Consider the following 24556-nt stretch of genomic DNA (forward strand, 5'->3'; position numbering starts at 1 on the left):
TGCTTTCTCCTCTGAGTCATGAAGTTATAGGGATTTGTGAAAATCCATGAAGCTCCAGTTCTGAGCCAGGAAGGCCCATGCCAACTAGGCTATAATGAGAGGCTGCGTCCTTATATCATGAACTCATTTCCAAAGCTGGTGCTTGCCTCACTGTAATTGGGGATAATCCCAATTACAGAAAAGTCCTTGGGAAATGTGAGGGTCCTCACCACCCCCATGGACACAAAACCAGCTCATGGAGAGTGCAGACCACAGGTTTCAGGAGCCTTGTAGCCTGGGGCTGAGCCTGCCCAGGAAGTTGAGGTCTCACAAAGCCACAGCCTCAACCCTTCCATCAAGGGGTCCACCGCAGAGGCCAAGTCTAGTAGACCAGGGAGGCCTCTGCTAAATGAAACCCTTTAGGACCATTCAGGCAGTCAGCCACCCATACTCCCCAGCCAACGCCACCACCTCTGTCATTGGAGAAAGGCAGGCCAGAAGGGAGCCTCACTCCGCCCTTCTCCCGTCCCCCACCCTCCTCTGCCTTGCACACAACATATAGTATCGGGTACTTGGCCTGAGGGGTGTGCTGCCTAAGGTAAGGGGAACACAGGCCTGGGAATAAGGAGACACGAGGAGGGTGGAGAACAGGATTTCTCCTGATGCGGGAGGGTGCGGAAGGTGCCTCCAGTGCTGGACAGAAAAACAGAAAGAGAGGGAGCAAGAGACAAGAAGACAGAAGAGGAACAAATGGACGGTGAGAACCAGAGGAATATAAACACAGAGGCACAGGCAAGCTGGCTAGTCAGCCCTGTCTCTGGAACCTCTAGGACATGGACAGGGACCCTTGACAGGAAAGGACCAAGTAGGCAGTCACTCCAGGACACTGAGAGTAACCAACCATACTTGTTTTCCTTCTGGTCCGGGCAGACATGGGGAGGAGGCTGAGACAGCATGAGAAGAATGATATGGGTGGTGGCCTTGGCTGGAGGAGGGTCTGTGTACCACTCCACATGCGACTGAGGTGCCAGGCCACATGCAAATGACTAGGGAGGCCTTTCAACCAAAGACCAGGCCGATGCTGCCTTGCGAAGTCAGGCCACAAGAAAGCTGGGTGCTTATGTTTGTGGCTCTGTCCCTCTGGAAGGGGAAAGTGGAGGAGGGACCTCTCCAGCCCTGAAGGGCAGGCTTCAGAGAAAGGAGCCTGGTGTCGCTCGGCTGAGTTCGAATTCGGGCAGCAGCTGAGGCTGGGTGGGCCTCCCCAAGTCTACCAGTCTGGTATATCGAGATAAGCCTGGGGGCGGATGGGCTGGCCCATTCTTGACTAGTAAAGACCCCCAGGGATCCCTGGCTCCTGCCTTTCCGAACATGGTTGGTTATATCAGCGTGGCTGAGTTCAGAATTAAGGCACCGTCCCTGTCAAGGGCCTGCTGTGTACCTGACCAAGAGCCACCCACGATGGGAGGCAGGAAGGACAGTCATACATAGACTTGAACTCTAGGAGTAAGATATGTGCTGGGGGAAGGGAGCCTTTCACTCAGAAGCGGTTATCAACACTGGACGGTACCCTCTGTGTGCCAAATGGGTGGTGTGGAAGGCAAGTCCACAGAGGCCAGAGGAAGGGCGAGGCAGTGCAGGCTCCCAGAAGCTGGCCCAAGCTGGGGAGAAGGGCCTCGATGACTAGACCTCCTGTGAGGGGCTCTGGCCAGGAAACAGCGTCAGGTAGGAGGCAGAGACAGGCAAACAGACGCAAAGAGAGGACTGAGGGGGACGCCCATCACCAGTGTGTCATCTGCCGTCCTAGATTTGGTCTCTGTGAGGAGAATGCAGCCTCAAGGAACCATCTTTGTGGCTCTTCCTAACCTGGGGCCCATCCTGGTCTGGCTGCTCACCCCTCGAATGTCTGGTTGGCACGACAACCCAAAGAAGCCGCCCTGGTGCCCTCCTCACAAGGTCTTGATGACAGGGTGGATAACCATCTACTTTGTCATGGGGTGAGCACCCATTTCTCATACCGTGGGCCCTGGACCCAAACTACTGCTGTCTTCTGGCCTCTAAAGGGATAGTATGCCATCTTGCCGCTTAAGTGGGGCAGGGGGACGGGTCCCCTCTGTGCCTGCCTAGGATTCCAGCCAGCCTTCTTCTTCCCCCTCTCCAAGTTTCCCCATTGCCTCCCCCCACCTCACCATGCCCGGGCTCCTCCTACCACCTCCTCGCTGGCCCTCAAGTGATCCCTAGGCACTCTTGCCCCCTTCACAGCCCAGAGGGTTTCATTTCGGTAACCAAGAGCCCTTATGCCTGAGGGCTCCCTTCATTTGCCATGGAACATCCTCCCTCTGAGTGTCCTGCCACCATCTCTCTGCAGCTATGCCTCCTACCTGGTGTGGAAGGACCTGGGTGGGGGCTTCGGGCGGCCCCTGGCCCTGCCACTCGGCCTCTATGCTGTGCAGCTTGCCATCAGCTGGATTGTCCTGAATCTCTTTTTTGTAGCCCACAGCCATGGTCTGGTAAGGCACGCGGTGTGGTTCAGTGGAAGTAGTGTAGGAGCTGTGAGACCACCGGGCCCCCAGGGCAGACAACACAGGCGACCAAGGCAGGGCTGACAGGTGATGGGTGGGCATACTTCTCAGAGCTCCCGTTAAGCACCCAGACCTCAGGAATTTGGCTCACCGGGTCCGGGGTGCAGAAAGATTGAGGGCTCAGTTCTCAGGACAGCCTGCCTGACTGCTCTGCCCTCACTGCCACCCCCCTCCAGGCCCTGCTGCACCTGCTGCTGCTCTACGGGCTGGTGGTGAGCACAGCGCTCATCTGGCATCCCATCAACAAGCTGGCTGCCATACTCCTGCTGCCGTACCTGGCCTGGCTCACCGTGACCGCTTCCATCGCCTACCGCCTTTGGAGGGACAGCCTCTGTACAAGCCAGCAGCCTCAGCCCGTGGGAGATAAGAGCGACTGAGGCACCAGGGACAGGAGAGGAGGGAGGATGGCCATGGTAGGGGCAGAAGAGAATGGCAAGTAGGGCTGTGGGGCTATTCTGGAGAGAGGGGAGGTGGGGGGCCAGGGAGCGATGAATGCCTGACCACGACTCAGCCCAGTATGGTCACCGTCCCATGTCCCCTGGTGGCTATTTCCATTCGATTTCAGAAATGGGAAAAAAGGGAGGCAACTTATTTTACACTTAATATGAATTAACTAATCCTGTACTAATAAATTAATTTAGTGGCGTCAATTAATAAAATCCTTTACTAACTTTGAGGGTATTATGTGAAGTGGATATCCAGGTACACGATGTCTAGGGCTGCAGAGCAGGGTAGCAGTGTCTGTCCGCGCCTTTGCAGGAGCGCATGCCGGGAATGAACGCAGGAGTGCACGCTCGGGGAGGGCAGGGTGGACACCCAGTCTCTGCTCAACTCGCACGCCCTCCTGCATCGAGCCAAGGGGTTTAGGACTTAGATTTTCAGTTGCCTGGAACACAAAATCTTTGTGATAAGTTCTGTAAAAGCCAAACAAAAAAGCAAATAAGGTAGAAAAAAAGAATGCTGATTATATGTGCCCAGTTTATATATACGTCTTATTATAGGATAGTTTAATTTTATTTCACTGTGTCTTATTTTTTAAGGTTTATTTATTTTTGAGAGAGACGATGGGAGAGAGAGAGGGGAGGGACAGAGAGGGAGACACAGAATCCTAAGCAGGCTCCAGGCTCTGAGCTGTCAGCACAGAACCCAAAGCGGGGCTCAAACTCATGAGTGAGATCATGACCTGAGCCAAAGTCAGATGCTTAACTGACTGAGCCTCCGAGGCTCCCCTATTTCATTGTATTTTAATAACTCTATATTAATAACAATATTGTAATATGTCTAACAATATCATATTACATTATGCTTATTATATTACACAATATAGTATACATTATGTATGTCATATTAAGATCTTGTGTGATGATCTTTGTTCAGATGGATTATAGATCATTTTTTATTTTTGTTTTCATATACCTTTTTACTATTAATTTTCAGAATCATTAATAACTATTGTAATAAGAGAAAACATTAAGAAAAAGAGATGAATGCTTCAGTGCTGATGAGTGATTTCAGCAGGGACTTCTTGTCCAGACTTCTCTCTTTCCACATCTTCTCATTGGCTTCTTTATTTTCATCTGTTCCTTTTTTATTTTTCATCTCTTCCCTCCTATTGTTTTTCTTCTCCTCTTGCTTCTTTTTTTAATTAATAAAGACCTTTGAACTTTATTTTTTTAATATTTATTTATTTATTTTCAGAGAGAGAGCAAGATAGAGAGTGAGCAGGGGAGGAACAGAGAGAGAGGGAGACAGAGAATCCCAAAGCAGTCTCCGCATTGTCAGCACAGAGACCAGTGTGGGGCTCGAACTCATGAACCATGAGATCATGAACTAAAATCAAGGGTCAGGCACTTAACCAAATGCACCACCCAGGTGCCCTTCCTCCTCTTATTTCAAGGCCCTGGTGGCAGCAAAGAGTGACTGTCCCTGGGGTTGCCACCCCAGACTCTAACCAAGGTCAGCTTGAAGGCCCAGACACCTCGCATAGGAGCTTTCAAAAGTGTTGACTAGACTCTCTAGGTATGGACCTCAGCGTCTGTGTTTTTCAAACCCCCCGGGGCCTCCGGCAACCCTCCTGAGAACCACTGCCGAGTGTATAGCCGAGCCATTTGAGAATTTATGAAAAATGCATATTCCTTAGACCCCCACCCCACCAGTGACCTAAGAATCAGAACTTTCCAGGTGGGCTCCAGGCACCTTCAGATTTAACAAGAGCCCAGCACTTGTGTCCGCTCTCCCTAAAATGTGAGAGCATCACATCTGGGTGGTCTCTCAGGGCTCTCTTCACTTTGACAACCTGTGTTTTGGGAGCTGAGTTCTGGGTGGAGAACCAGCTCTGACCTCTCAGGTGAGGGCAAAGGACCACACAGGGGAGAAGCCAGAAGGACTTCACATTGGAGGGGACTGGCTCGCTCTGGAGCTCACCAGAGGAGAACAGGCAAGAAAAATTCTGCATCCTCCCTCCTTCCAGAAAGGGCATGCTGTGTCCAACCAGGCGGGTCCAGTACCCAGGGTCCTGGAAGGCACACACAGTGTCCCGCCCACCTTTGTATCCCCAGCCCCCAGGCAGCACAGGGCACAGAGCAGGTGTTCATAGGTCTTACTAATTGGATAAAGGAACACACTGTCCCATTAAAAGACAATGCTGACCAGCACATCACTCACACCCACTAGACGGCTCTGGACCCATTGAAAAAGCCTGTGTTTGGGGAAGGGAACGGTATTTAATAGTTTCTGAAACTTCTCAGATGGTTCTAATGTTTAGCCTGAATGAAATGGCTGCCAGAGTGGTTCTCAAAGTGTGGCCCCGTGATCTCCTGGTCCAGACCCACCAGGAACTGGATCATCGTGGGGTATGAAGGCCATAGGGTGAGGTGGTCTGCAGGTCTGGTCGCGGAGACAGGCCACCCTGGGCGTGGATACAGACCGCCATTTATGAACCGGTAACCCGGCACAACTTACCTCACCGTCGGGGCTTCATCTTTCTCAGCTGTGCGATAGGCCCCTCACAGAACTGTCGGGAAGAAGAGAGGCGATAATGAGTAAAAACTCGTCTGACACAAAGGAAGTGCTCCATAAATGTTAGCTTTCTAGGAGGGGACCCCGGAGGCCACCTGGTGCTGATTCACACCACAGTTGGAGACCGGTCTTGCTCCAAGACCCTGGCAATATTTCCCAAACTTCCCAAGAGCCAGGACAGCGAGTGACCTCCTCCTCGGGCCTGTGGGCTAGCCTGACCAGTGTCACGCACACAAAATGACTGGCTTTGTAGATCACACATTCAGGTGGATTTTGTCTTCACCTCAATCAAATTTTCTAAAGCTGCTTTTAGTTGAATGTATAACTTCATTTATACGTGGGACTGTTTTAAACATCATCTATAAATAGCGATTGAGAATGCCACCTGGGTTCTCATCCCCAATCCGTCATCGCCGTGGGACCTCGAGGAGCGAACACCTGGAGTTGTTTCTCATTGTCATCATCTCTACAGACAGTATAAATGTCGGCTGCTAGTTTTGTGCTGCCAGCTACTTCTAGAAGTTTAACTGATCCTCCTAGAAGAGGACAGTCCATGCAAGCCTACTGCCTGGCTTCGCCCTCCCCAGTGCAAGCCAATCCACAGACTCAGGCACCCAGATACCTCTAGTTTTGGACATGCCGCCCTAGAAGAAAGTTGGGTTTGGGTGGCGTCCCAAATCCTGGAATAAAAAGGCTGCCTGACAGGATGAGCCAATCTCAGGGCCTTCCTGGCCTTGAGCAGAAGCAGCCAGAAAGGGCAGGACACCAACATCAAACTCTCATCCTCTGTCCTCGAAGTCACCCTTAAAACTCTCTTCTGCACTGCTCCTTGGCTCCTGGGTGGGAGCCTTTAATGTCTTACTCTCCCAATCTGTCTGGACACCTCGACCTCACCCTACCCCACCTCCCAGTTCTGAGCACACACTGCCCTTGGCCCCTCCTAGATCATCAGAGTTACTTAGAGTTATGCCTGAACAGGGTCAGAGCTGGCTTCTGTCTTTGCTAGATGAGTCCTGGGGTTCCACCATCCCAGTCATGTATGTGCACTTCTCTGTCCCTGAGTGGTGTTTTCCCATTTGCCTCTGCGTGGGCACATGGCATGTGAGTATGAGCCACTGGAGCGGGGGGCAGGGCAGAGGGAGCTCCTCCAGGGCTGTGCAGATCCCGCCCTTCCCCCAGGACCTGGAGAGGTAGGAAGCTGCACCAGGTGAAACAGCAACCCCAGGAGGAGGTACATCTCTTTCTACTGTATCCCTGCCCCTCCTTCCCTCCGCAGAACCCCGCCTTCCTCCTCCCTTTGCCAAGTCTGCAGAATGGAGACACCCAGGGGCCAGGTGCGGGTGGGTAGACTAATAGGTGTATGTAGGTCCAGTGGACAAAGTTTGGTCAACCTGGCTTGGAGGGGGCGGAGCACAGGAAGTGGCAGGTAGAGGTGATGTCCTGGTGGCAGCATAAGTCCTGAGTGTTGTCAGGTCTGGGCCAGGGCTCCAAAGTCTTCCTTTGTGGTGGCCACATCCAACCTATCTCCTGGAATTCCCCTGCACCCCAAGCCAAGCTTCACAGTCCTCTTTCTTATAGTTCTGGAAAACAAGCACAAGACCCTTGCTGTTTTAAATACTTAATGTTGATTCTCTTTAGGGGCATATGCAAGTTATATCCAAACAAAGCCTGGCTTTGGTCAGGACGCCCTCAGATCAGGACCTCCCACTCTTCTCTTCAGGTCGAGTCCCTCAAAGCGCACTGTTCTAGTGTGCAAGCCCGGAGAAGCCCTCTTTGTCACACTAGGCGCCTCATTCATCCCTCCACTCTTTATTTTCAACATCCCCCGGCACACCCAGAAATTATCTGCCCACAGGAGCACCAAGAAATCCCCTGTCCCCTTCACCTGCACCTGCTCCACACATCGCGCATTAGAAGTGCTGAAAGTCTCCTCTCAAACTCTGATTAATGTTATCGCTTTCCCCTAGTAGGTTCTTTGCCCCTGCAAATAAACACCCCTTCAAAGAGGAACACTATTAGTCACCTTAATGTGCATGATTCTTATCAGATCTCTTTCCTCAAAGACTCAAAGCGCCCGCCTCTGGAGCCGGGCGGTGCCGGGAGTGGCAGCTGGAATGGAGCACCGCGGTGGCCAGGACTAAAGTCCCCGGGAGTGTGTTCTGCAAGGCAAGCCAAGCATTGCATCCTGCACAGGAGGATATTGAAACCCCTGTCCTGCCCCGTCATTCCAGTGCCTTCTCTGATCTCAGCCTTAGACCTCTGGGAGACCCTTGGTCCCCTCCTCCCACCTGGCCAAAGCTCTGCATACCCTGTGTTTATGTCAACAGAGCAGTTGCTGGAGGGCGCAGGCTTCTGCCCGCCAGTGGGGTGTCTGGTGCCCGCAGCCCGTTGTTTGTGTACCTCGTCTCGGTAGTGACCAAGGGACAGGCATGCCTGGGCTGGGTCTCTGGGGCAACGCGCTGTTGGGGTCCCAGCTGTCCCTGCACATAAAGCATCCTCCATCAACACGCTCCCAAGGTGTCTTCTTTCACAAAGTGAGAATTTAAACCTTCCCCTGGTGAGGCTTCTATTTTCCACTAGCCCCCTCCTGGCCTCTACTCCCTTCCCAGGGAGGGCAGCTCGACAGCAGGCTGAGACCCAAGGAAGAGCTGTGCCTGGCCCTGTCCCCTATTCCTCAGCCACCTCCAGAAACACTGAATATTTTTTTCTGAAATGACCCTGGGGAAAGGGACAGGGAGAGGGACCTGCTGCTCTCCTGGGGCTGAATCTGGCTTCTTCCAGTTGCCGCCTCCCGGAGTGCAGGGGGCTGGGGCCTGCAGGGACAGATCGGGAGAATTCCCATTTTGGTTTCCATCCCCACTCACCAGCTGCCTTTTCTCTACAGCTACAGTCCCCCCCCGCCCCCACACACACACACACCACATAGACATACACGTGCACGTGCACCCCTCCTATACCAACCGCTCCCAGAGCCCGATCTCCCTGAGGAACACCTCCTGCCCCCTGCTCCCCTTCTTGTCCCTCCTTCCTCAGAGCCTGACCTCAGGGGTACTGGTATTGGGAGGGACGGAATATTGAAGAAGCAACAGCAGGACTCTGGCAGCAAGTAGCTCTGCTCTCACTAGCTGCATGACCTTGGCCAAGTCACTTAAGTTCTCTGGTCTCAATTTCCTCACCAGTAAAATGAGGATAATGGTAGTACCTACCCTAACATCCTGGTGAGGAAGAAATGGGTTAATTTACATGACCTGCTTAGGTTGGTGTCAGGCCCCCGGGAAGGGCTGTGCTAGTGTGAGCTCTCACTGATACTGAATCCCAGGCAGCATAACACTGGGCAAAGCCTAGAACCTGGAGGCTGACAGACCTGTGTTCAAATTCCAGCACCCCATGCACAGCACAGCCCCTACTGTGATCTTGAACTAGATAAGCTATTTCCCAGTCTCCTCCCCTGCAGGAGGGGCAAATGGATAAAAACCTATGGAAGAGTGTTAACAGGGGGGTTGGGGACTGCCTGCCCTAAAGAGTATCCTGGCAGCTGCAGAAGGCGGAGTTAAGTTCCTGGCCCCTGACCCCCAGATTAGTGGCTGCAATCTGGGGCCAGCAGGGGAAACTGGTCCGACTTGGAAAGGAGAGCCACAGTCCAGCCAGGAGCTGGGCCCCCAGGAGGTGCCATAAATAGCCAGAGGGAGCTCAGAGGGCCTCCAAGGATGGCTGATAGGGGCTGGGACTGGGATGGAGCTGTGGGAAAGGAAGCTGTCAGTTATCAGTCCAGGGGAGGGCCCAGGGCGCTCTCCCAAGAGTCAAAGGAAAAACTGTATGTGGGTGTGATGGGAGTGAGGGGTCCCCTCTTCAGAAAGGACTAGCCTGGGTCCCTCTCTGCATCAGCTCCCACCATCACTCAGAGTCAGTGAATTTTTACCACACTGTTGTCTTCACCCCACACGTCTTCGGGAGCCAGCCCTGTCTCTTCTGCTCATTTCTATCCATTTGACCATCCTGGAAAAGAGAGCAAGAGCTTAGCTGGCATCACAGATGGGAACATTGAGGCCCAGAGATGCTTAGTGACTTGGCCAAGATCACACAGTGAATCAAGGCTGAGATGGGGGCAAGGATATGAACTTCCTCCAATCGGCTCCCAATCCTGATACACAGCAGTCAAAATACGAGACCCTGTTCTCAAGGGGAAGTCTTCCCACAGGGGGAATAAGGCACTAAAAAAAAAAATCCATCCTCCTCACTTCTCTCCTCCCAGACTTTTGACCTTTCCTTGGTTGCTCAGAGCCCCTCGCTGTAGCTGTGACCTGGAATTTAGAGGCACACACGCAGATGAGGCTTAAGACATGTATTAATCAGAGCTAGCTGGGTGCAGTCCTGGGGATCAGAAGTATGCTCAGAGAACCCAAACTTAAATCTCTGCATGATCTTGAACAAATCACTTCACCTTCCGAGCTGCAGGTCTGTACTTGCAAAAGAATACCCACCCGTGTGAGACTGGTGTGAGAATGCAATGAAATGATGCATGCTTGAGTGCCTGCTGTGTGCCCCCAATGCAAGGAGTCCTGGGAGCTCCCGGTGAGGCTGCCCCTCCTGTGTCTCTGTGTTCTTGCTATTTTCTACAGTGCCTGGCACGCAGGAGCCCTTGATAAGTGCTGGGCAAATAAACGAAGGAAGTGAACCCTTTGCATTTAAATGGTGTGCATTTGTGTATGACCATAATAGTAATAATGTGTGTTTGCTTTGTACCCACGATCACTGCCTTTTCTTTGTGGACCTAGGCACTGCCACCACCACCCTGTGTTTTACATCCCTGGGGAAACGTCAGAAAAAATAATCTCAGAACTAAGCCTATCAGGTCAGGTGACCATAGGTAGGGTTAATTGTCGATACTGAAGTGCTATGGGAGAAAAAAGGGCAGAAGTAGTAATTATGCCTGGACAACACATAGAAATTATGGCCATCCAGGCAAACAACAATTCTTGGGCATCTTACAGGGCACTGTGCTGCTCAGGATTCTCTGGAGAGAGAGCCCCCAATACTCCAAACTGACCTGACTCCTATTTTCTAGTCAGACCGTGGAAAGGTCCCCTCCCTTTCCATCACTGCCACCCAACACCACTTAGAGCCTGGTTCTGACTAGTTCCCAGTGTTCTCAGTTTTGTCACTTTCAACCTCTAGGTGACCGTGACCCCAGCCTTCCACTGCCCTGAGAATATCCCAGAGTATTTGCAATGCCTCAGACATGAACACCTGTGGTCCCTATTAAGTACCCACCCAATGATGTGAACCTGCAAAAAGTTATCTGCCCATATTCCAATGCTATTTCAGCTCAGGGATTTTTTTTCTAGGGGCCTCAGGTCTCATTACTTTCAATAGGCTTATAACTGGTCCCTCTGCTTCTGTTCTTTCCTACCTTTGGTCTATTCTCAACCAAGCAGCCTGGCTGATCCTATAAAAATATAAGTCAGATCATGTTCTCATATGTTCAAAGACAGGGGCTTCCCATCTCACTCAGAGAAAAAGTCAAGGGCCTTATAATAGCCCATAAGGTCGCACCTATTTAGCCCACTTATCTCTCTGGCCTCAGCTCCCAGGACTTTCCAGCTGCCCAGGTCTCCTTGCATCAGGGAGGTACGAGCTCCTTCCTCCGAAGATCTCTAGATGTTTCTACACACACACAAGGCACGCTCCCTCCCCAGGGCCTTTGCACCAGCTCTTCCTCCCCTTGGAACACTTTCTCCTTAGATATCCATATGATTATTCCCCTCACAACCTTCAGTTCTTAGTTGTCTCCTTTTCAAAGTCTTTCCCTGGCCACTCTATAAAAATATAACCTCACCCCTTGACCCTCTGTCCCCCTTACCTGCCTTTTCTCCTTAGCACTTCGCACCAGCCAATAACCTACATGTACACAACTTACCTTATTGATTGCCCAGCTCCCTCAAGCTCTGTGGGGGCAAGGCTTTTCATTTTTTTTGTTCTGTGCCATAGTCCCAGTCCCTGAAATAGCACCTGGCATATAGTACATACTCAACAAATACTTGTTAAATGAATAAAGAACTGATCGAAAGGGAATGTAGCATGGTGGTCAAATGTTTGGCCTCTGGAGTATAAAGACCTGGGTTTGAATCCTGACTTGCCACTTTCGGGCCGCATGGCCTTAGTTAGGCAAGGCCCTTTAACCAGCCCTCTGTGAGTCCAAGTTTCCCTTTGTGAAATATGGGATGCTTCCCAAGGCTGTTGACAGCTTGAAGTCTGATTTCACACATAAACCACAAAACTCACTGCCTGTCTTCTTTCAAAACATCTGAGCTCGTAACCGGCAGTATCGCTAACTACTGGAGGCTCCCGAATCCACACTGCATTATGGGTTCATAACAGGCAAATCGGCGTCTGTTCCCTTTAAGTAACAGCTCACAGTTTCTTTCCAAATTGGCAGCTCTTTCCTACCCCTTCTCAAGATCCTCCTTTCCCGAACCCATGTCTCCCTTCTCCCCCTGCCGAAGGGGTGGGGGACAAGGGCGGGGTGGGGGGGGTCTCTACAAGCACCCTGTTCAACACAAGCCTCATCCTGCTTACACTTCTGAGAGCATCTCCCCCAAACCTCAGGACGCTCACCCCTAGGCCCCTTTCTACACACACACTCACAGTGAAGCTGGAAAGATTGCATGGGAACCAGAGGAAGGATGTAAGATGCAGGGGGAGAGTATGAATACCTGTGTGAGCTGGTGGGGGAGGGGAGAGCAGGCCTCGCCATGCCCACCTGCCAGCTTCCTGTCTTTGCCTACTGATAAATAGGGGATACTAATGGCCAGAGTTTCCATTCCCCCCATCCCGGCACCCGCTGTCACTCAATTAAAAAAAGATAGAGGGCGAGGGCCTGGGGGAGGGGCAGAGGGCTCTGGTTATAAAGTCTGCGGGCGGGAGGTGAGAACACTAAGCCTGGCCTGCCCAGTCCTCTTCCCATCGTCCCCAGGCAGATTTAGCTGCTGACAGCTGCTTGGGGCCCTGCTGCCAGGCCCTGGCCCAGGAAACTCGCCACCTCTCCCCTTTCTCAGTGACTGCGGAGCCACAATCCCTCCATGGCCCAGAAAGAAGAGGCCGCTGCGCCCGCTTCCCAGAATGGTGAGGATCTGGAAGATCTGGAGGACCCTGAGAAGCTGAAGGAGCTGATTGAACTGCCCCCCTTTGAGATCGTCACAGGGTGAGAGCTGGGTGTGGGCTGGGATCCTTCTCCCTAGAAAAGCGTGGGCTGGGGCAGGCTGGGGGAATTTAGGATGGGAATAGTAGGGGTCAGGGTCACAGACCCTGACCGTGCATGGTAGCGGCTGCGGGGTACACAGCTGCAAATCTCGCTTGGCCTCTCCGGGTGACACTTTGGACCCTCTAACCAGGGGGAGGGAGGGAAGCTCCTTGGAGGCAAGGGTCCAGAGAATGAAACCACTGCCTGGGCCCTCCTGGTACCAGGATGTCACCTACCTCTCCAGATACTGGCTGTTTAGTCCTAGAGAGTTTGGTAAGGACAGGGGATGACACATGCATACTTAAACATGGCCCCAAAGCACCTCCTCCCCTGACTTCTCTCTGGGGCTGAGAGGGCTTCTCTTCTATCTGTATAGCTCTCACTCTTTCTTTAGAGTTTCTCTCTGGAATGGAAGATCCTAAAACAGAGAAAACAGATCCACCCTTTCCCAAGGCTGAGTGAGACGCATTTTTTTTCCTTATTGAATTGAATCTGCCCAAGTGTTCTCCACATCCACCCCCAGGGAAACAACAGTTACAACACAGGTAACAGTTTGGGGGCCAGGAGCTTCTGGGCAGAAGAGGTATCCCACCCTCAGCCACAGCCCAGAGGAACAAGGACCCTGAGCATAGGGTCTCCAGGCCCCAAAGAGAGGCCTCCATATAGGGTCCCTCTGTCTTGTCCAGATTATGCCATCTCCAGGAATAACACCAAGTGGTCCTTCCTTTTCTTCCCTCTCTGTTTCTTTTGTAGAAGACCCTGCAAAGATCATAGGCAAAGGAGAGGGGATACAGAGGGCCACACTTCCTCCCCCAGCCCCAAGTCTTCCTTCATGGGAGTCTCCCGCAACACCCATAGACGGAGTGGGGTCCACACTAGGAGACATTTCAGGAAAAATGGAGGCGTGGTGTCCTCAGTGAGGTGGAGGAGCCCTGGGTGGCCATTTGGACTTGCTGTTTTAAGCTTGGCAAGTGATTTTCAAGTCCTGGCCTTGGTTTTTTCATTTGTAACATGAGGAAGTTACCCTAAGTGGATCCCTAAGGTCCCTTCCAGCTCAGAGATTTTCTGATTTCTAAGAGAACCTGAGGGAAAAATGCATCCTAGTTCCTGAGAGAATAATTCAGAAAAGAGTCTAGAACTTGTGTTCACCCATGCTCCACCAACTAATGCCATCCTCCCCCTAGGATTAAAGGAACAACGGAGCACAGACTAATGTAAATCTAGGGAGGGCCTAGGGCTACCAGGCCAGGAGGCTGCAATCCCAGTGGCTCCTTATGGAAGAGATCCATTTTCTAACCCCTAAAACTGATGGCCCATCCTGCCCTGGGTCACGCACAGGCATGTGCACACCCACTCTGCAGTGCTGTGGTCTCCCCGGCACACGGGCAGGATAGGTCCAGAACAGAATTAGCCTATGTCTGCTTGGGGTCCCAGGGTGGTTGGGCCTAAGGGTTCAATCCTCTGACGCAATCTACATCCATCCAGGGCTTTATAATCACCATATACTTCCACGTGCATGAGCCCATTCAACCCTCAGCACAGGGCTGGGAGAGGGAGTTATACTATTGCCACTCTACAGATGGGGAAACTGAGTCAGAGAGATCCAGTGTTCTGACCCCAGGCAAGTGTTCTTTCCAAGGTCTCTTACTCATTCTGAGTCACAGATTCCCACGTAGGGCTCCACCTACCTCCATCTGTGAGGTCTTGGGACTCAGAGCCTTCTCTGACCCAAGGCTAAGTAAAAGAGGTGCAGTAAAGCAGTTTTCTGGGTGCTCTGAGAGCAGTTCAGGAGGGAGGCGGAGCCCTGAGAGTTTCCTGGCCACAAGTAACAGCTGTGGAGATCGGTCTCCAGGGCCCCTCTGGGTAAACAGATGGCTTAAAATAGCTCAGAGGTGCGGCTGTGTCTGTGCAGGGACAGGATGAGGGAAGAGCTTTCCTCTCCTTTCCTCTCCGATTCCCTGGCATCAAGGAGGTCAGCAAAGCAGCTCCTCTCCTACTCTAGACTCCCAGAGGGGATGGGTCTGTCTACACAGCTCCTTAGATTTGGGCTGCAAACTAGCAGAAGAGGGAGCAGCTTTTCAGGAAATAGTTAGAGGCAAGGAAGGCATACCAGGTATGAATAAACAGATATGTCACACTCGTCACGATTCTGGCTTGATTGAATAGGGCACTCAAAATAGAAAGCAGACCTAAGGACATTAACAAAATAACATGGCAGAAAGTGCTAGAAAAAGGTCAAAAACTGTCATGGCGTACCAAAGCCAACTCATGATGAGAACGGACTGTATGAATCTCTTTCCAATTTTGCATTCAGTGACTTCACGTTGGTTTCTTGAAATCTCCGTAGTGGGAGTGATTACAGAAATCAACAAATGTTAAAAATCAGGACTTTCTTCCTTTCTCTCTCTCTTCCTTCCGTCCTTTTTTCTCTCTTCCTTTTTTCCTTTTTTTCTTTCCTTCTATCTTTTTTCTTTCCTTTCTTTTCCTTTCTTTCTCTCTTTCTTTCCCTTTCTTTCTTTCTTTCTTTCCTTCCTTCCTTCCTTCCTTCCTTCCTTCCTTCCTTCCTTCCTTCTTTCTTTCTTTCTTTCTTTCTTTCTTTCTTTCTTTCTTTCTTTCTTTCTTTCTTTCTCTTTCCCCTCTCCCCCTTCCTCTCTTTCTTTTCCTCTTTCCCCCTTCCTCTCTTTCTTTCTTTCTCTCAGAGAACTGGGTATTGAACTAGCACACCAAAGAAAGAGAGAACCTCTAAACACAAGAAGAAAAGTAGAGAGGGCTCAGGTTTGGTTATGCTTAAGATTGAGCTCTGAAGGGTAAGATTTGAGGCCCCTAGAAGGCACCATCCATCAGTACCAGATTTAATTTCTTGATTGTTGACCATTGTCCAAACTAAAAGGGTGGACCACTCAACCTATCTTTCAGATGGGAAAACCAAGCCTCAAAGGAATGAGTAATCTGCCCAAAGTTAATGGATGGATTAGGGCATAACCCCCAGAGCTGTCTGACTCCAAATCACCACACTGCATCTAAAAAGCCATAAATGAGAGGCTTTTGATATTCAACAAATATTGACTAAGAATCATTTATTTACTGCCCATTCCCCCACTAGTATTTAACTCCCATGAGGCCAAGGACTTTGCCTTTTAACTGCTTTACCCCTAGCACCAAAAATAGTGCCTACCTCCTCATAGACACTCAATAGGTATTTGTTGAGTAAGTAAATAACTGAACTAATGAACAAGCCCCTATTGTATGTTACGCTCTCTGCCAGGCATCGGGATAAGGAGCTAATTGTGGGGACAGCTTCTGGAAGGAGAGCAGTTTAGGATACACGAAGACCCAGCAGTGCTCGGTGTAGAGGAGAATTCCCCGGATTCCTGCCTGCCTCTGAACTCGGCATGCTTGAGGGAAGCTCTGGGGCATCAGAATTAGCTGTCTCCTCATCTCTCCATCCCAGCGATGAGCGACTGTGGCTCTGCCTCGCAGGCCCCCTGGCTGTGTGTTTGCCTTTGTTGGTCTTTAGTTGTGTTGTGTATGATTTTGCATAAAGCTGAACCTGCTATCAAAGGGATTAGCATGGAACAGAGATAAACAGCACAGGCAGTGACTCTCCTTTCAAGTGCTTCTTTAGCCACCAGTGGTTGGCTCTGGCCACGTGGGGAACACAGAGAGGACAGGCAGGGTGCAGAGGAGAAGGGATGGCAAGGAGTGAGGGCCTTCGACTCCGCTGTGAATGCCACAGCCCCTCACGCCTCGCCCAGGTTTCCAGAGCATGGTGGGAAGGCTTGTTCCAGAAAGAATAGAAGACAGCCGCTAATTCTGGCCTCCCTGGCTTCCACTGAGGCTGGGGGAAGGTCAGCATTCCAGTGTGAAGAAAGTGCCCCCCAGGAAAAAGGAGGGAGCTGCTCAGGGCTTGCCAAGGGCAGAGTCCTACCCAGAATTGCAAATCAGGAGCCAGGGGCCCAGCAAACCCCGTCTGGGTGCTAGGAAGTCAGGCTGTTAGAATTCTCTGCATCTAGTCTCCTGACCATGACCACTCCTCAGCATCCACTTTGAAAGTGGTCTGGGAATGGGAGAAGGAAACCAAAACAAGCAACTCTTGCCTCTCTTGAGCAGGGCATGAAAGGTCTGGCAAGGGAAGCTAGACAATAATCACTCAATGACCTGTGAGTAGATTTTCCACTCCATGGATTATTTTGGAGCAAGTGCTTAATCTGAGACCAGCCTCTGCTACCTTCCAGGTTGCTTTCTTTCACTGTATAGATTTCTGCTTAGGGAACGCAAATATTTTTAAATGTGAATGTGAGAAAAATACGTAATAGAGATATTACATTTGTTCACATCCCCGCTCCCTCCATCAAACTCCAAATGTTCTTTCCTAGATATTAGGATTCTTGGTCTCTTACCTAGAGAACTGCAATGCCCACTAGCCTGAGTCTCTGCAGATGAAGGGTGACTGACCTGTCTGCAGAAAGTATGAGGACATGGTGCTTGAAGCAGGGGGGAAGGGGGGAAGGAATAACACTGTTCATTTCTGTGCCTCAAGCAGTGACTGAGTCCAGGTGAAGAAATCTGCTACCCACATGTTTCTCCTGACCACCCCAACAGACCCATGCACAACCCCCCAATTTCAGCAGGAAAACACCTGCTGAGGGGGGAGAGCAAGGGCTATAAGCAAATATGGTACTCAGGCATCATGCTACTAGGAAATAACTAGGAAACAAAGATGTCTGTGATTACCTAAGAAATTAGTGTCACTATTTCCTTCCTTCCACATGCAGACATAACAGTGTTGACTTATTTTGTCAGTCTATAAAATCACCCAAGATGGCCATATTGTTTAGCTCCCTGGAGAGATTTCAGACCTCTTCCACCTCTGTTCCGCACCAGGGCCTGGCTGTTTCAGCCTGTGGGAGGCTCAAAGAACCTCATTTGCCCCTTATGCTCCTTCTGGAAAACCAAGAAGCCCACTGAGAAGCCAAGCAAGCCCAGTTTTTGAACAAGCTGAAAGGAAAGACTGGGAACCAAGACCTTCCTTGACTTTTTTTTTTAATGTTTATTTTTGAGAGAGAGAGAAAGAGAGAGAGAATGCAAGTAGGGGAGGGGCAGAGACAGAGAGGGAGACACAGAATCCAAAGCAGGTTCCAGGCTCTGAGCCTTCAGCACAGAGCCTGACACAGGGCTCGGACCCACAAACTGTGAGATCATGACCTGAGCTGAAGTCAGAAGCTTAATCTACTAGCCACCCGGAGCTTTGCGCCCCCACCCCCCACTTTTTTTTTAATGTGGACTTTCCTTTGCCCCTTGAAAGCATTTCCCTTCCTTATGCACCTAGTCCAGAAGGCCCTGCTGAAACACAGAGTACACTATTGGGCTGCTGGCCAGAGGGGTGGGAAACTGATATTTATAGAGAGGTGAACTTTCTTCCTCTCCCTTGGGTTTCAGGTTTCTCTGGGTCTTTTCCTCCTGCAAAGGGAAGAGGAGGAGGGGAAAGCATCAGAGCTTAAGAGAGGCTGAGAGAAGTAGCAGCCTCAGACTAGCCAGCCAACTTGTCACTGCATGCTGGGCCAAATTCATACTCTCGCTGGGCTGTATTTGGTGAAGTTGGAGTGATACTTTTGAAGGCTCTGGAAGGTCACGCAGGCAGCTATTGGTGAAACCCCCAAACAGCCACACAGTCGCAAATACTTCCAAGGGTTTCACCTCAGAATCCACCATACGGTGGCTCTGGATGAGATCTGGGGGCAGGGTGGGTGTCTGGCAAATGGCCTTGAAGAGCATCAAGTGTTTGGACATGAAAGGTACACTCTGTGCTGCTCAGGAGAAAAAAAAAAAGCCACTCTGGAAAGTGAAGGGACCATTTAGCAACCAGCAAACTCCAGGAGTGGTCTTGAAGGGTGACTTTCATTGGGGAGAACCCATTAGAAGTGAATTCCCAAAAGGGATGGAAACAGGAGAGGGGGACCATCAGGCCATCCATTCTCCCCAAATGTTAAGTAAATAATAAACACATTCAACTAGGGACACAGGGGTTTAGAGAGCTAAGTATAGTAACTGAAGGAATCCTGGGGCCAGGTCTTCAAACACATCCATCTCCACAGTGGAAACTGAACTTGACAGCAAGAGATATGGAAACTTGGGTGGAGCAAATTTTGCCATGGGGGCGTGGAATACGGCAGGGAAACAGCTCATGTTTACTCAGTTCTTTGGCCTGACGCTTAGCCCTAAGAAGCCAAGGCCCTGACTTGGGACATCTGGGGCTTCCCTGTAGCCCTGGAAGTTAGAAAGAGAAACCTTGTAGGACAGTAAGAGCAGAGTTCATGGTCGCCACAGGGCATTTTTTGGGGCAACTACAAGAGATTACTTTTTGTTTTTTTTTAAGAAAACATTCAGCCTCTTCAGGCTGGTACTCAAGCCCCTCCTCTCCTAACATTTTCTTTCTTTCTTTCTTTTTTTTTTTAATATTCTGATTTTTGAGAGAGAGAGAGAGAGAGAGAGAGAGAGAGAGAGAGAGAGAGACAGCACAAGTAGGAGAAGATCAGAGAGAGAGGGAGATACAGAATCCGAAGCAGGCTCCAGCCTCTGAGCTAGAGGTCAGCACAGAGCCCGTCTCAGGGCTTGAACCCATGAACCATGAGATCATGACCTGAGCCAAAGTCAGACGCTTAACCGACTGAGCCACCCAGGCACCCCTCTCCTGACATCTTCAATCTCTGCTGTTAAAGGCTCCTCATCTCCTTGGCCTTCCAACCTACAACAGTCTTCCCTATTCTAGAAAGACATGCAGATGCACATAAAGATAAAAACAGTCAACTCTGATGCCCTCTCCAGCCCCTTTCCTTCTCTCTCTTTTTCTTCTAACTTCAAAACTTTCCCCCAAACCTAGTCTTCTTCTGCTGGTTTCATTTCCTACTCATCCATTCCGTCCTCGAAGCCCCTCGACAGTCATCACCAAGTCTGACATCCTAAGACACCAAGTGGGTTCGCTTAATTTCAAGCTTTTCCCCAGTCTCACTCTATCTGCCTAAAGCCACCACGTCATCCTCCACAGATGTCACTTTTGTTGTCTTTCTTTACTCAGGAGTCTGTAACAATTTTCTGTTGCCACCTAAATCAAGGCTAAACGTTCAAGAACCTTCATGCCATGTCCTCCGCGCTCCCTATGCATTTAAAATTAAAATAGTCTCCCTGTCTTAGCCAGAGTGAAGCTATCTGGAGGGCAGAGGCCAAGTCTTTTTGATTTGGAAATGATTCAATACTACATGCAAGCGAAATCCTATCAAGGTACTCTTGGATAGTCTGACCTCAGAGATAAAAACTTCTTGGGACACTTATTTTATGACAACTCCTCTTTCACCGGAGGGAAAACAGTCACCAGGAGAGCGGGACACTGTGAGTGGTGGGCCAGCCTGTGCCTGAGTTGCAACAGCCATGAGTGACAAGGAAGAGAAATGGAAGCAGGAAACGATCCGCAAAATCTTCCTCTTGCTCTATCATGAGAAATTTTACATGCTTGCTATTTGTAAAATTACTATTTGAGCATGGCTTTTCCAACTTGGCCACCTATTAGAATCATCTGGAGGGTTGTTTTTTTTTTTTTAACGCTGGTTCGTGGGCCCCCTCCAGACCTTCTGGTTTCAATGGCTTGGCGTGAGGCCCAGGCACTGATATTTGTAGAGTCCTGCGAGAGAGTGACTGATTTAGAAATGCAGGAGTGTGCTGCCTAGTGGAGGGATGGTGGGGCGTTTGGAGACCCTCGCTATTGGGGTGACCTGAATGCACACCTCCAAATTCTCTCCTCTGCTCCAGATACCCCCGTCTGTACTCTTTCACTAGGTGCGGTCGCTGACGCTGGCCTGGGCAAGGCCGGCTCTGACAGGGAGAGCCGATGTGTGTCTGACGCACCGAGGCTGGAGAGCCACCTGCTCCGGCTGGTCCAGGACGCAAGCGCTCATCCTTCTCTCTTCTCCCTGTCCCTCTGGCCCCTCGCCCCACAGGGAGCGGCTGCCCGTCAACTTCTTCAAGTTTCAGTTCCGGAACGTGGAGTACAGCTCCGGGCGGAACAAGACCTTCCTGTGCTACGTGGTGGAGGTGCAGAGCAAAGGAGGCCAAGTGCAGGCCTCCCGCGGGTACCTGGAGGACGAGCACGCTGCCGCCCACGCGGAGGAGGCCTTCTTCAACACCATCCTGCCGGCCTGCGACCCCGCCCTGCGCTACAACGTCACCTGGTACGTGTCGTCCAGCCCCTGCGCCGCCTGCGCCGACCGCATCGTGCGGACCCTCGGCAAGAGCAAGAACCTGCGCCTACTCATTCTGGTGGGCCGCCTCTTCATGTGGGAGGAGCCTGACGTCCAGGCCGCGCTGCGCAGGCTGAAGGAGGCCGGCTGCCGGCTGCGGATCATGAAGCCCCAGGACTTCGAGGACGTCTGGCAGAATTTTGTGGAGCAGGAAGAGGGCGAGGCCAAGGCCTTTGAGCCCTGGGAGGACATTCAGGAGAACTTCCTGTACTACGAGGAGAAGCTGGCGGACATCTTGAAGTAGGCCGTTGGGCCCAGCCTCACGTGAGTCACGGCGCCGCTGCGGGCGTGCGAGCCCCGAACTTGGGTCCAAGGCAGGAGGGCAGGTGGCACGAGCGCGGGAGGTTTGGCCTGGCCCGAACGAATTTCCGTTCTCTGCTTTGGGGTGGTTGTAAAGGCATGTTAGATAGAGCCCCACTTTTTCCTTTTCTCTGAACTCCACATTCCTCTCTCGAAGCCCTTTTTGCTCCAACCCTTTTGTATCAAACGAGCTTTGCCCCGAACTTTGGAACACACGAAATTGATAGGAATCCACAAGCTTTGATGACACTGAGTGGCCTGCGTGGTCAGATTGCCCCCCAAGCATGCTCCCACTGACGTGAGTCTAGACTTACTAACTCTGGACATCTTCTGGATGCCCTGTTCCCACCCCCATTTGCAATCTTACCACTCCGTTGTCCTCTTGTAGTCTTTTCATTCCTTCAGATGTAATTTTTTCATTTTAGGTACTTTTGAAAGTCCCCAGATGGATTCGTATTCCACTTACCATTATTATTTTGCCAGAGAAGCTTTCATGGTTTCAAATAAATAGTTCGGCCATGAAGGAGACCAGTCATTTCTGGGTGAATGTATAACACAAGAACATTTTTCTTAACGTTGAGAAGACCACAGCGAAACTCACAGGAAAATGCTGTTTTCAGGAATGGGGATAACAGAGCAACAAGTTCTTCTATGCGGAAATATCGAAAGGGTTAAAAAAGATGTTTGTAAATGAGACAGCAGCTCAGAAGTAGCCTCCCACAGACATTAAGATGTGATAGAACTGGAAGTAAAGATTAGCTATTTAAGCAAATAATTAGGACACAATTAAGGCCAATTTGGCCTCTTGCTGAGGGTAAATTAGACTCTCACAGAAACAGGCCGATTACCCTCAGGAAAGAGGGTAAAAGATCCTTCGCTAACTTATTTTTGAGTTTGGTCTGATCTAGTTTGCTCCCGCAGAAATGCTACAACCAAGTCTCTTCACAAGGCCTGAGTTACTGATCAAAATCCCCCAGAAACGAAGGAAGGGTCTTTACCACCCTCTTCTCCCACTTAAATTCCAGAACAATTCACCTATTAATAAAACATGAATGCAGCATGTTTCCATGAAGCTGTTCAATTTATTCTTGGTGGCTCTCGCCCTTAATATTCTTAAGAGAACATGTGGCTCCATAGACACGTTTTTGGAAATATCAACGTCCTGGAGCTCGATGTTGCCAGGGGTCTGCTCTTAGACGTGCACACAGGGTGCCCGATAATTCTCCAGCTGAGCATTTGCCAATCCGAGAGGACATGATTTTTGGCCGTTTCTTACGAAAAGCAGGGCCCATTCATTGAATTTAGTGAGAATGGTCAGGTAATGCCACATGGTACTCTGCTTACATAAAATAAGACACCGCTCTAGTGGTGGTGAGGAGTGATAAAAACAGATTTCTAAGGGTGACTTCTGAAAACGCCAAACTGACTTTTAAATTCCTTGAAGACTGTATTAGTGTAGGTGCTATCCCTGTAATTATAAGCCCTTTGCTTACTCCAGAATGATGACTCGTAGCTTAATTTTAACTATAGTATACTTTCTTCTTAAATGCCTTTCCGAGTCACAGGCTACCTCTTCCAGCTGCCTAACCAGCAAGTCTTCAGAGATGTGTGTGCGTGTGCGCATGTGCGTGGGTGCATTTGCGCACGCATTGTTGTTTTTCCATTAAGTCAAATAATTAGATAGCTAAATCTGCTATAAGAATTAAGCATTTCAAGGAGAATTAAAAGGAGCTTTTAATTTTGGATAATTGAGGGTTGTATCTAATGCTAATCTAAACGGAAGTAAAATAGATAAATCAGTTTGAGGGGAAAGTCCATTTCCAAGTCAAATTATTTTTAAATAAAATATTATTGGACATGTTCCACATTATAAGCCTCTTTCCATTAGTGTACATAACCGTATTATCTGGACCCATTAATATGCTTCCCTGTACTCTATTTGAGTTATTCATGTTCCTGAAGGGAAAGGTTAAAATGTTCCGAGTTAAAAAAAAAAAATTGGCATGAAATCAAGTTGTAATCTAAAAGCCCTAAAGAACCACTCTGCTTAATTAAAATACTAAGAAACAGGCATTTGTTAAAGAAAACTTGCCTTACATTTCTTACTCCATCTTTTAAAAAAAAATGGCAGGATAGGATTTAACAATATATCTAACTCAAGAGAACAGAATTAAAGTAGGGATCTTATGGGGTTTTCCCTGTGTGAACCACACCAAAACATGAGTGCCGCAAACCTAGCGCTGGGTACAGTGGAAATCACAGGAGACTCTGGAGGAGAAATTCAGAAACTGCTAGGGAGGGCACACAGAGACCCCGCTCAAAAGAAACTCTTCATCTGGGCCGGCAGAACTCTCCGTAACATGCTTTCTTGTTTTCTCACCAAGGTCTGCCTGCTGCCACCAGGAGACAGCAGTGACATGTGTGGCCATCTGGGACATGTCTGACTTCCTAATACCACTTGAGCTGGACAACATTGGACACCAACCAATCCGACTGCACAGGCCCTCCAAGGACTCTAAATACACTGCCTGTGCTGTAAATCATTTAAGCCATGGCTCTCTCTAAGGCTGCTCTTGGGAAAGAGGAAAAGTGAGTTGCAAGGAAAGAAATGACAACCGTATACGGGCACCAGGCATCTGTGGGGCTCAAGGGCCTCATTATTCCCCAAATGGGCTGCTTACGGTAAAGAGCCTCAGACCCAAGGTCTGTGCAGATCTTTGAAATATGTCTGGATATGCATTTGTTAAGTTGGTGGGGGTTTTTTTAAAGGAAGAGAGCAACATTAATAAAAGAAGTGGTGTGGTTTTTCTGTGACCAGGTTTTTTAAGAAGCTTGGACATTTAGAAGCTACTATGCACTGTGAAACAGTCCTAGGAAGAGCGATGTTCCCAGGCTCTGAGCCAAGCCATGATATTAGAAAGTGGGAGGCTTAATCCAGGGCTTGTCCAGGCAACACTGGATACTGACTCTCCTAGGTGGACTTCCCACCCCAGTCTTGACCTTTATCAAGTATGTTCTTCTGTGATTACTTGTAAATGAGTGCCTTTTCCCTTCTCTGAAGACAAGGAATACGGCAGAGGGTAAACAAAAGGCAGGGGAAATCTATTTATAAGATATCCATGTTCCAATTGTCAATTAGTCTACGGCCA

At 50.0% G+C, this 24556-nt stretch overlaps 2 protein-coding genes across 2 annotated transcripts; both read left to right on the plus strand.

The window, feature by feature from the left end:
- Nucleotides 1–598: 598 nt before the first annotated feature.
- On the plus strand, nucleotides 599–3062 carry TSPO2 (translocator protein 2). Its single transcript, XM_029945245.1, has 4 exons — nucleotides 599–736; nucleotides 1784–1973; nucleotides 2345–2486; nucleotides 2735–3062. Exons 1-4 carry the CDS (start codon nucleotides 730–732, stop codon nucleotides 2933–2935), a joined length of 540 nt encoding a protein of 179 aa, XP_029801105.1. The 5' UTR covers nucleotides 599–729; the 3' UTR covers nucleotides 2936–3062.
- A 9461-nt stretch (nucleotides 3063–12523) lies between these two features.
- On the plus strand, nucleotides 12524–24214 carry APOBEC2 (apolipoprotein B mRNA editing enzyme catalytic subunit 2). The gene is made up of 3 exons (XM_029945244.1): nucleotides 12524–12777; nucleotides 20808–21371; nucleotides 23792–24214. Exons 1-2 carry the CDS (start codon nucleotides 12656–12658, stop codon nucleotides 21349–21351), a joined length of 666 nt encoding a protein of 221 aa, XP_029801104.1. The 5' UTR covers nucleotides 12524–12655; the 3' UTR covers nucleotides 21352–21371; nucleotides 23792–24214.
- Nucleotides 24215–24556: the final 342 nt, after the last annotated feature.

The sequence above is a fragment of the Suricata suricatta genome, chromosome 7 (assembly GCF_006229205.1).
Source record: "Suricata suricatta isolate VVHF042 chromosome 7, meerkat_22Aug2017_6uvM2_HiC, whole genome shotgun sequence".
Lineage (NCBI taxonomy): Eukaryota > Metazoa > Chordata > Mammalia > Carnivora > Herpestidae > Suricata > Suricata suricatta.